Genomic DNA, 12,958 nt, shown 5'->3' on the forward strand with positions numbered 1-12,958 from the left:
TCTTAACCACAGGGTGATTTTTGCCCCACAGGGATATTTGGCAAGTCCCAGAGACAGTTTTGATTCATGACTGGGGGGCAAAGGGGTGGATGTCACCAGCATCTTGTGGATTGAGGTCAGGAGTGCTGCTAAACATCGTATAATGCACAGGACAACACCCCATGACAAAGAACTATCCAGCCAAAATGCCAAGGTTTAGAAACCTTTTTCTAGAAATGCTGTCAGTAAACTATGCCCCACTGTCTGCTTTTGTGGAACACGGTCATGCCCTATTGTTTACACATTGTCTATGGCTGCTTTTGTGCTACACCAGCAAAGTTGAGTTGTTGTGACAGAAACTGTATGGTCCACAAAGCGTAGAGTAATGATTATCTGACCTTTCATAGAGAATTGGCTGATCTCCATTCTATAGCATAAGTTATTATTGATAGAGACTAAAAGGCACTACTTCCTTGCTGGCCAGGATACGTGCCATACAACCCAAAGGAGCACAGTTCACATACTCCAAGGTAAATGGAATTGTACAACGCAGTGGTCCTGTGTATAGATTGGGTAGATAAGAAGAGTGACTTACAAAGACAGTGGAGATCTACTAGAAAAAGTTTCCTAGGAAGTCTTTCCATGGTCTCTTTGCCTGAGTATCCTTCACATTCATTAAATACACCAACCCTAAATGTCTACCTCAGGCTTATCCTGATGGAATATTAGTGCCTTGATAATAGATAGCCTCTGACTTGACGATGGGATTGTACTGGGCCTACCAAGACAAAAATGACAACTTGGAAATCAGTAACAGTAGCCATCATTTAGTGAGCATCAGTATCTGCCAGGACTTAAAGTGGAAACGCAAAAGTCCATCCTTAAAATTTACCCTGGGGGGGACTTCCCTGGTGGCACAGTGGTTAAGAACCTGCCTGCCAATCCAAGGGACATGGCCCGGGAAGATCTCACATGCCGTGGAGCCACTAAGCCCATGCACCACAACTACTGAGCCTGCACTCTAGAACCCGCGAGCCACAACTACTGAGCCTGCATGCCACAATTACTGAAGCTCGGGGGCCTAGAGCCCATGCTCTGCAACAAGAGAAGCCACCACAATGAGAAGTCCATGCACCACAATGAAGAGTATCCCCCGCTCACTGCAATTAGAGAAAGCCCACGGGCAGCAACAAAGACCCAAAGCAACCAAAAATAAATAAATAAATAATTCTAAAAAAAATTTTACCCTGGGCTTAGCTGAACATAGAAAGGGACATTTTCCTTTGTAGAATTATGAATGTAGAGATCATTAGAAGCAAGGGCTAGTGTACCTACTTCCTCTTTCACATCTTCAGAATCTGAGTCTTTGTCCTCTTCTTCGTCTCCATCATCTTCAAAATCTTCTGAGTGGGAAAAAAAAAAGAGGTGAAGTGGTTGAGGCTTCCCCTTTGCCTTGGATTGAGATTCTCGCCACCCAATGCTTAGTACTTCCCACAAGTCAGGGGCCATTATTAAGTGTACAGGATCCCAACACACGCTTACACTTATCAGATGTGTAAATCATGCGCACATAGGTACGTGAGAGCACTATATCATGACGTCTAAACTGCTGTCCCACACTGAATGCAAAATGAGTGCAGAATAAAATGACACATGAATACCATTCTGGCTTCCTTCACCCAATGTAGAAGTATTTACGCAACTTCTATGTAGAAGTATTTATGTAACTAACATTGCCAGAGTTTAGTGATCACGTAGATGCCAAAGCTGTTGTAATGTAGACAGCACTTTGATTGATTCCCTAATTTTAATACGAACGAACTGATTTAAAACAAAAGTCCACAGAAAGCACCCAGTGTCATTGTGACAAGATGATGCCTATGGAAAATCTGTTCCCTGGAAGGAGGACAAGGTTGAAAAGCACTAGTATCTTCTGACAAGAAAACCTTCTCGGAGATTGGATAATCATACTTTCAAGTATTCTAAAATGACTTGCATGGGGTGGCAAAACAGCAAAAGTTTGATTTCAATTTCATCCTGAGGGCAAATTAATTCCAGAACCAGTCTGTATGGTGGAGGGACTCCATCATGGGATTGCAAATAGATTTTTAAAAATCAGCTGAGATGACTCTACAGGCATTCCATAGCTACCAGGCAAAGTGCCAACAGTTAATAATTAAGGACAAAATTAATAAGCTTGGTATTATGAAAAACTAGCTTTCTCATACATGTCTCTAATTACTTATTAGATAATCACAGTTGATCTGTTAAAAAAATTGATTCTACTTTCATCCACATTCCTCTGAAATATTATCCAAATGCAAAAGTTCATCATAAAGCTCATAACTATGAGCAAAATAAGTACAGAAGAACTACCCACATACTTTACCTTCAGTTAGAACACATGGAGGTTCAGAGGTGGTGCTCCCAGGGGCTGGGAAGGAATAAGCACTGCTGGCTGTGACCAAGGGAAGTGGACTCTTAGGGTAGCATTGCCTCAGGATCTGAAGCACAAGGGAGATGACAGGCTCCAGACTTTTGTCATCCAGGCAGTTCTGAACCAAGAGAAGATCATATCAGACACTGACATCTTGTGTGGAGTCCCTTTGCTATAATGTTATTTTAAGTAATGGATTACACGCAGCCTAAATGGACAGTAGTAGCCTTAATGTAGAACATCTAATCTGAACATTCTAATGTAGAATTTTATCTAACACAGGATCTGCTTTGGTCCAGCGTGTAATCTGCATTTTTATTTTTCTTTTACAGCTAATATATTATTGGAATGAATTTAGTCTGAAAATAGACTTCAGAGACTTTCAAGGGATGCTGCACCTAAGGTAAAACATTGTCCAGAATAGCTGAGGGAAGAGGAGGTAATGGCATCTTCCTTCAACCATCCATGTGTTGTTGTGAATTATTGCCTAAATTAGAGAATGAGTAGCTGAATTGATAGAAGTCTTACTTTTCTCTTTTAGCTATGATCTGAAGAGAAAAATATCAAGGAAAAAGATAAAATATGAAATCAGAAGAAAGACTAAGAGAATCCCAAGTACCTAAATCAAATAACATGCTTCTTCTCAAAGCCCACAGTGGTGATCTCTCTTGGTATCTACACAAAGCAAAGAAAAATTGGGTTTGCAGATGTAACATTTTGATACTGATGGAACATGACAAGACCCTTCTTTTCAGACACTGTGAAAAATGTAAGAACAAGTTTACTAAATTGAGAGACAGAGAGTTGGGAGTAGTCAGTATGTCTTTGGCAAAAATATGGCCATTTTCTGCAGTCTCTTAGTAAATGTTTTATTTACTGACTTGATACAGAAAGTTGACTAATGTAAGCCTCCAGTTTGGTATTCCTAAGGGGTTTCCACTAAGCTCTAAGGCCAATAAGTCATAGTAGGAGATATGGAGGATGCTTAGAACATGCCACAGGGCAGTGACTGTCTACAATTATGCCATGCATGGTACCTCCAGGCCCACATTATGGGCTGCTCCACAGGAAAAAACATGGAGGAAAAACATTTCATAAAATTTAAGCCATGGATTCAAGCTACCCAAATGACTCCAAAGTAAAAAAAATGTAAGCCAACTTTCAAAACAGAAATTTCTTAATAAAATCAAGAATGCTATTTCCGAGGAGGAGCTTCAAGATGGTGGAAGAGTAAGATGCGGAGATCACCTTCCTCCCCACAAATACATCAGAAATACATCTACACGTGGAACAGCTCCTACAGAACACCTACTGAACGCTGGCAGAAGAACTCAGACCTCCCAAAAGGCAAGAAACTCCCCATGTACCTGGGTAGGGCAAAAGAAAAAAGAAAACAGAAGAATAGGGACGGGACCTGCACCAGTGGGAGGGAGCTGTGAAGGAGGAAAGGTTTCCACACACTAGGAAGCCCCTTCGCGGGCAGAGACTGTGGGTGGCGGAGGGGGGAAGCTTCAGAGCCGCGGAGGAGAGCGCAGCAATAGGGGTGCAGAGGGCAAAGCGGAGAGATTCCCGCACAGAGGATCAGTGCCAACCAGCACTCACCAGCCTGAGAGGCTTGTCTGCTCCTCTGCTGGGGCGGGCGGGGGCAGGGAGCTGAAGCTCCGGCTTCGGAGGTCAGATCCCAGGGAGAGGACTGGGGTTCGCTGCATGAACAGCCTGAAGGGGGCTAGTGTGCCACAGCTAGCCGGGAGGGAATCCGGGAAAAGGTCTGGAGCTGCCAAAGACGCAAGAGACTTTTTCTTGCCTCTTTGTTTCTTGTTGCACGAGGAGAGGGGATTAAGAGCGCTGCTTAAAGGAGCTTCATAGACGGGCGTGAGCCACGGCTAACAGCACAGACACCAGAGACGGACTTGAGACGCTAAGGCTGCTGTTGCCGCCACCAAGAAGCCTGTGTGCGAGCACAGGTCACTTTCCACACCTCCCCGCCCAGGAGCCTGTGCAGCCCGCCACTGCCAGTGTCCTGTGATCCAGGGACAACTTCCCTGGGAGAATGCACGGCGTGCCTCAGGCTGGTGCAACGTTATGCCAGCCTCTGCCGCCGCAGGCTCGCCCCACATTCTGTACCCTTCCCTCCCCCCACGGCCCGAGTGAGCCAGAGCCCCCGAATCAGCTGCTCCTTTAACCCTGTCCTGTCCGAGCGAAGAAAAGACGCCCTCAGGCGACCTACACACAGAGGTGGGGACAAATCCAAAGCTGAAGCCTGGGAGCTGTGCGAACAAAGAAGAGAAAGGGAAATCTCTCCCAGCAGCCTCAGCATCAGCAGATTAAATATTCACAATCAACTTGATGTACCCTGCATCTCTGGAATACCTGAATAGACAACAAATCATCCCAAATTGAGGCAGTTGGACTTTGGGAGCAATGATATATATATATGTGTATATATATATATATATATATATTTTTTTTTACTTTTTCTATTTTTCCAAGTGTGTATGTGTATGCTTCTGTGTGTGAATTTGTCAGTATAGCTTTGCTTTTACCATTTGTCCTAGGGTTCTGTCTGTCCATTTTTTGGTGTGTGTGTGTGTGTGTGTGTGTTTTGGTATACTTTTTAGTGCTTGTTATCATTGGTGGATTTGTTTTTTGGTTTGGTTGCTCTCTTCTTTCTTTCTTTCTTTCTTTCTTTTTTATTATTTAAAAATTTTTTTTCTTATTTTTAATATTTCTTATTTTTTATTTTAATAACTTTCTTTTACTTTCTTTTATTTTTTCTTTCTTTCTTTCTCTTTTTCTCCCTTTTATTCTGAGCCGTGTGGATGACAGGGTCTTGGTGTTCCGGCCGGGCATCAGGCCTGTGCCTCTGAGGTGGGAGAGCCGAGTTCAGGACACTGGTCCACCAAAGACCTCCCAGCTCCACGTAATATCAAATGGCGAAGATCTCCAAGAGATCTCCATCTCAGCACCAAGACCCAGCTCCACTCAATGACCAGCAAGCAACAGTGCTGTACACCCTATGCCAAACAACAAGCAAGACAGGACCACAACCCCACACATTAGCAGAGAGGCGGCCTAAAATCATAATAAGGTCACAGACACACCAAAGCACACCACCAGATGCAGACCTGCCCACCAGAAAAGCAAGATACAGCCTCATCCACCAGAACACAGGCACTAGTCCCCTCCACCAGGAAGCCTACACAACCAACTGAACCAACCTTACCCACTGGGGGCAGACACCAAAAACAACGGGAACTATGAACCTGCAGCCTGTGAGAAGGAAACCCGAAACATAGTAAGTTAAGCAAAATAAGAAGACAAAGAAACACACAGCAGATGAAGGAGCAAGATAAAAACCCCCCAGACCTAACAAATGAAGAGGAAATAGGCAGCCTACCTGAAAAGGAATTCAGAATAAGGATAGTAAAGATAATCCAACATCGTGGCAATAGAATGGAGAAAATACAAGAAACGTTTAAAAAGGAACTAGAAGAACTAAAGAGCAAACAAACAATCATGAACAACACAATAAATGAAACTAAAAATTCTCTAGAAGGGATCAACAGCAGAATAACTGAGGCAGAAGTATGGATAAGTGACCTGGAAGATAAAATAGTGGAAATAACTACTGCAGAGCAGAATAAAGAAAAAAGAATGAAAGGAATTGACGACAGTCTCAGAGACCTCTGGGACAACATTAAAGGCACCAACATTCCAATTATACGGGTCCCAGAAGAAGAAGAGAAAATAAAGGGACTAGACTGTGAAAATATTTGAACAGATTATAGTTGAAAACTTCCCTAATATGGGAAAGGAAATAATTAATCAAGTCCAGGAAGCACAGAGAGTCCCATACAGGATAAATCCAAGGAGAAACATGCCAAGACACATATTAATCAAACCTGCAAAAATTAAATACAAGGAAAAAATATTAAAAGCAGCAAGGGAAAAATAACATACAGGGAATCCTCATAAGGTTAACAGCTGATCTTTCATCAGAAACTCTGCAAGCCCAAAGGGAGTGGCACGACATAATTAAAGCGATGAAAGGGAAAAACCTACAACCATGATTACACTACCTGGCAAGGATGTCATTCAGATTCAAAGGAGAAATTAAAACCTTTACAGACAAGCAAAAGCTAAGAGAATTCAGCAGCACCAAACCAGCATTACAGCAAATGCTAAAGGAACTTCTAGAGGCAAGAAACACAAGAAAAGGAAAAGACCTACAAAAACAACCCCAAGAAAATGGTAAAAGGAACATACATATAGATAACTACCTAAAATGTAAATGGATTAAATGCTCAACCAAAAGACATAGAATGGCTGAATGGATACAAAAACAAGACCCATATATATGCTGTCTACAAGAGACCCACTTCAGACCTAGGGTCACATACAGACGGAAAGTGAGGGGATGGAAAAAGATATTCCATGTAAAAGAAAATCAAGAGAAAGCTGGAGTAGCAATTCTCATATAAAACTAAATAGACTTTAAAACAAAGACTATTACAAGAGACAAAGAAGGACACTACATAATGATCAAGGGATCAGTCCAAAAAGAAGACATAAAAATTGTAAATATTTCTGCACCCAACATAGGAGCACCTCAATACATAAGGCAAATACTAACAGCCATAAAAGGGGAAATGGACAGTAACACAATCACATTAGGGGACTTTAGCACCCCACTATCACCAATGGACAGATCATCCAAAATGAAAATAAATAAGGAAACACAGGCTTTAAATGATACATAAAACAAGACAGACTTAATTGGTATTTATAGGACATTACATCCAAAAACAACAGAATACACTTTCTTCTCAAGTGCTCATGGAACATTCTCCAGGATAGATCATATCTTGGGTCACAAATCAAGCCTTGGTAAATTTAAGAAAATTAAAATCGTATCAAGTACCTTTTCTGACCACAACACTATGAGAGTAGATATCAATTACAGGAAAAAATCTGTACAAAGTACAAACACATGGAGGCTAAACAATACAGTACTTAATAACCAAGAGATCACTGAAACAATCAAAGAGGAAATCAAAAAAAACCTAGAAACAAATGACAATGAAAACACGACAACCCAAAACCTATGGGATGAAGCAAAAGCAGTTCTAAGAGGGAAGTTTAGAGCAATACACTCCTACCTTAAGAAACAAGAAACATCTCAAATAAACCACCTACCCTAACACCTAAAGCAATTAGAGAAAGAAGAACAAAAAAACCCCCGAGTTAGCAGAAGGAAAGAAATCAAAAAGATCAGATGAGAAAAAGAAATGAAGGAAACAATAGCAAAGGTCAATAAAACTAAAAGCTGGTTCTTTGAGAATATAAACAAAATTGATAAACCATTAGCCAGACTCATCAAGAAAAAAAGGGAGAAGACTCAAATCAATAAAATTAGAAATGAAAACGGAGAAGTAACAACTGACACTGCAGAAATACAAAGGATCATGAGAGATTACTATAAGCAACTATATGCCGATAAAATGGACAACCTGGAAGAAATGGACAAATTCTTAGAAATGCACAACCTTCCAAGACTGAACCAGGAAGAAATAGAAAATATAAAGAGACCAATGACAAGCTGATTAAAAATCTTCCACAAACAAAAGCCCAGGACCAGATGGCTTCACAGGCAAATTCTATCAAACATTTAGAGAAGAGTTAACACCTATGCTTCTCAAGCTCTTCCAAAATATAGCAGAGGGAAGAACACTCCCAAACTCATTCTACGAGGCTACCATCACCCTGGTACCAAAACCAGACAAAGATGTCACAAAGAAATAAAACTACAGGCCAATATCACTGATGAACACAGATGCAAAAATCCTCAACAAAATATTAGCCAACAGAACCAAACAGCACATTAAAAGGATCATACACCATGATCAAGTGGGGTTTATCCCACTAATGCAAGGATTCTTCAATATACACAAATAAATCAATGTGATACACCATATTAATAAATTGGAGAATAAAAACCACATGATCATCTCTATACATGCAGAAAAAGCTTTTGACAAAATTCAACATCCATTTATGATAAAAACCCTGCAGAAAGTAGGCATAGAGGGAACTTACCTCAACATAATAAAGGCCATATATGACAAACCCACAGCCAACATCGTCCTCAATGGTGAAAAGCTGAAACCATTTCCTCTAAGATCAGAAACAAGACAAGGTTACCCACTCTCACCACTCTTATTCAGCATAGTTTTGGAAGTGTTAGCCACAGCAATCAGAGAAGAAAAGCAAAGAAAAGGAATCCAAATCGGAAAAGAAGAAGTAAAGCTGTCACTGTTTGCAGATGACATGATACTCTACATAGAGAGTCCTAAAGATGCTACCAGAAAACTACGAAGGCTAATCAATGAATGTGGTAAAGTAGCAGGATACAAAATTAATGCACAGAAATCTCTTGCATTCCTATACACTAATGATGAAAAATCTGAAGAAAACACTCCCATTTACCATTGCAACAAAAAGAATAAAACACCTAGGAATAAACCTACCTAAGGAGACAAAAGACCTGTATGCAGAAAGCTATAAGGCACTGATGAAAGAAATTAAAGATGATACAAACAGATGGAGAGATATACCATATTCTTGGACTGGAAGAATCAACATTGTGAAAATGACTATACTATCCAAAGCAATCTACAGATTCAGTACAATCCCTATCAAACTACCACTGGCAGTTTTCACAGAACTAGAACAAAAAATTTCACAATTTGTATGGAAACACAAAAAACCCCAAATAGCCAAAGTAATCTTGGGAAAGAAAAACGGATCTGGAAGAATCTGGCTCCGTGACTTCACACTATACTACAAAGCTACAGGTATCAAGACAGTATGGTACTGGCAGAAAAACAGAAATATAAATCAATGGAACAGGATGAAAGCTCAAAGATAAACCCATGTACATATGGTCACCTTATTTTTGATAAAGGAGGCCAGAATATACAATGGAGAAAAGACAGCCTCTGCAATAAGTAATGCTAGGAAAACAGGACATCTATGTGTGAAAGAATGAAATTAGAACACTCCCTAACACCATACACAAAAATAAACTCAAAATGGATTAAAGACCTCAATGTAAGGCCAGACACTGTAAAACTCTTAGAGGAAAACATAGGCAGAACACTCTATGACATAAATCACAGCAAGATCCTTTTTGACCCAGCTCCTAGAGAAATGGAAATAAAAGCAAAAATAAACAAATGGGACCTAATGAAACTTTAAAGCTTTTGCACACCAAAGGAAACTAAAAGCAAGATGAAAGGACAGCCCTCAGAATGGGAGAAAATATTTGCAAATGAAGCAACTGACAAATGATCAATCTCCAAAATTGACAAGCAGCTCATGAAGCTCAATATCAAAAAAACAAACAACCCATCCAAAAATGGGCAGGAGACCTAAGTAGACGTTTTTCTAAAGAAGATATACAGATTGCCAACAAACACATGAAAGAATGCTCAACATCATTAATCATTAGAGAAATGCAAATCAAAACTACAATGAGATATCACCTCACTCCTGTCAGAATGGCCATCATCAAAAAATCTACAAACGGGGCTACCCTGGTGGTGCAGTGGTTGAGAGTCCGCCTGCCAATGCAGGGGACATGGGTTCGTGCCCCGGTCTGGGAGGATTCCGCATGCCGCAGAGCGGCTGGGCCCGTGGGCCATGGCCGCTGAGCCTGCGTGTCCGGAGCCTGTGCTCCGCGGCAGGAGAGGCTGCAGTGGTGACGGGTCTGCGTACCACAAAAACAAAAACAAACAAACAAACAAAAAATCCACCAAAACTAAAAATAGAACTACCATACGACCCAGCAATCCCACTCCTGGGCATATACCCTAATAAAACCATAATTCAAAGAGAATCATGTATCACAATGTTCATTGCAGCTTTATTTACAATAGCCAGGACATGGAAGCAACCTAAGTGTCCACCGACCGATGAATGGCTAAAGAAGATGTGGCTCATATATACAATGGAATATTAATCAGCCATAAAAAGAAACGAAACTGAGTTAGTTGTAGTGAGGTGGATGCACCTAGAATCTGTCATACAGAGTGAAGTAAGTGAGAAAGAGAAAAACAAATACCGTATGCTAACACATATATATGGAATCTAAAAAAAAAAAAAGAACGGTCATGAAGAACCTAGGGGCAGGATGGGAATAAAGACGCAGACCTACTAAGAATGGACTTGAGGATATGGGGAGGGGGAAGGGTAAGCTGGGACAAAGTAAGAGAGTGTCATGTACATATATACACTACCAAATGTAAAACCGATAGCTAGTGGGAAGAAGCCAAATAGCACAGGGAGATCAGCTCAGTGTTTTGTGACCACCTAGAGGGGTGGGATAGGGAGGGTGGGAGGGAGGGAGACGGAAGAGGGAAGAGATATGGGCATAGATGTATATGTATTCACTTTGTTATAAAGCAGAAACTAACACCATCGTAAAGCAATTATAGTCCAATAAAGATGTTAAAAATAAATAAATGTTATTATTAAAAGAGGAAAATAAATATGTTACTTAGCCCCCTCGTCCCCCCAGAAAAGAATGTTATTTCCCCTTCCATGTACTCAAATAATACCAATCAGGTATCCTGAACCAACAGCAGGAAACACTCTCCAAGGAAAATAAATTCCTTGAGGCTATTTTATCGCTGGGACTGGTCAAATCGTTTTAAGTGCTTACTGAAAAGTATGAGTATTGGAAAAAGAGAGAACTGAGCATGGAGGATGAAGAATGGTAAGGTAGATGACTGATCAGAGATAATGCTCTAAGCTTCAACCTTAGGAGGGAGTGAGCCAAGTCCAAGCCAGGGAACTCAGTCAAAACTGCCAGCATTTTGGAAGCCAGGTCTGTCTATGATTGCCATTGGTACTATTGCTGATGATGGTAACAGTGTAATGTTTTACTTGGTGTGGGATTATTATGCATTATAGACAATCTGATCCTCTGAATGTTTAAAGGATGCTCAGAGGATCTGTGCAAGGCTGTGGGACCCAGGAAACAAAGAGGTGGGGTTACTGAGAGAGAATCATGGCAAGCAGTGGCCTCAGCAGGAAGGCAAAGAACAATATGATGGGCGAAGTCTGTGGGAAGGACTCAAAAACAGTTCTTTCTCAGTCACTCTCATGCCCAGGAGGCTTGCAATTACACCACAAGCACCGATAAAAACAGTAAAGGACAGTGGTTTTCAAAGTGTGACCCAGACCAGCAGTATCAACATCACTTAGGAATTTGTTAGAAACACAACTTCTCAGGGTCATCCCAGACCTTCTGAATCAGAAACTCTGAGGATGGGGCCCTTGCAGCCATGTAGGTGGCTTTGATCACAGTTAACTTAGAGAACCTCTGGTCCAGTGGACAGAAATACGGACTGTTGAGTAAGACCATCAGTTTCAAATCCTTTGAAATGTTGAAATCAGAAAGTCTGCATAAACTGCTATGCCAGCCCTAAGCCATAGTAAGCATTCAAGACAAATCTCATTTCCTCGTCCTCTTCCTCCTCCTCCTCTATTTTCTTCCTCTTCCTCCTCTTCTCCTTCATTTTCATTGTCATCTCCATCAGTTGCAGCAGCAGCAGCAGCAGCAGCAGTAGAAGCAGCATAATTTGCAGGAGCTACTGAAATGACATCACTAGATCCAAGGTTCCCCATTTGGCCATCCTGTGACTTACTCATCTTCTCTGGCAGGAGAGGGGAGAGAATGGATGGGCAGCTCTAACTCCAGCACAGCTGCAAGGGCATCTGTGCTCAGAGCACTCAGCCCAGGTGCTGGGAAGCTTTTCAGGCAGGAGAAACCTGGCCACCAAGTGCAGATTCTGCCTCTGCTCACATCCTGCTTCCATTCCCGACAGTAATTGGAGGCTGGGAGCTCATTGTAAATTTGCTTAATTGAGCAGTTGAGGTCTTTATTGTCCTGCTGAGGAACTGCTTCTAAAAGCCTGCTTCTGGGCTCACAGCCCCTTTCATGCCTGTGTTTCACTTGGTATTTTCTCCACTCTCTTCTTGTCATAGACCTGTACCTCTGGGATCACCATCTTTTCCCTGTATTACTCTTTTAATTGTTTTTTTTTTTTTTTTTTTTTAACGCAGATCAGAAAAATAGTCAATAATGCAGAGGGCAGGGGGCGGAGGAGCTGGCTAAAGCACACGAGCCAGAGTTGGGGGATTCTAGGCATCAGCAATACGGGGGGAGTTTCACCAAGGCTGGGAGAGATTCAAGATTTGGGGGACACAGGCTTACAAAGGATGGTGAAGCTTGGAAACAGTCCAAGCACTTCCTCATCCAGAGGAATAGAATGGAAAATGTAGCTAGTTCATGACCGAGAAGCTCTGAAAGCTGTAATGATGGAGAGAAGCCCAGAGGCGACAGCAGACAGGAAAGTAGATATTGGTTTGCAGTGCAGTGTTGTTATTGTTTAGAGGAGGGGAAAAGCTTTTTTTTTTTTTTTTTTTTCTTTTTGTGGTATGCGGGCCTCTCACTGCTGTGGCCTCTCCCGTTGCGGA

At 41.5% G+C, this 12,958-nt stretch overlaps 1 protein-coding gene across 1 annotated transcript in view; it reads right to left on the minus strand.

The window, feature by feature from the left end:
• AGBL1 (AGBL carboxypeptidase 1) overlaps positions 1–12,958 on the minus strand; it is a gene marked incomplete at both ends in the record, with an annotated part of 563,318 nt that overhangs the window by 392,325 nt on the left and 158,035 nt on the right. Inside the window, 2 exons of the mRNA XM_081229515.1 lie at positions 1,315–1,382; positions 2,369–2,534. Coding sequence (XP_081085641.1) covers positions 1,315–1,382; positions 2,369–2,534 — 234 coding nt within the window. The remainder of the gene's footprint in view (positions 1–1,314; positions 1,383–2,368; positions 2,535–12,958) is intronic.

Source organism: Mesoplodon bidens (assembly GCF_964165515.1).
Source record: "Mesoplodon bidens genome assembly, chromosome: 3".
Lineage (NCBI taxonomy): Eukaryota > Metazoa > Chordata > Mammalia > Artiodactyla > Ziphiidae > Mesoplodon > Mesoplodon bidens.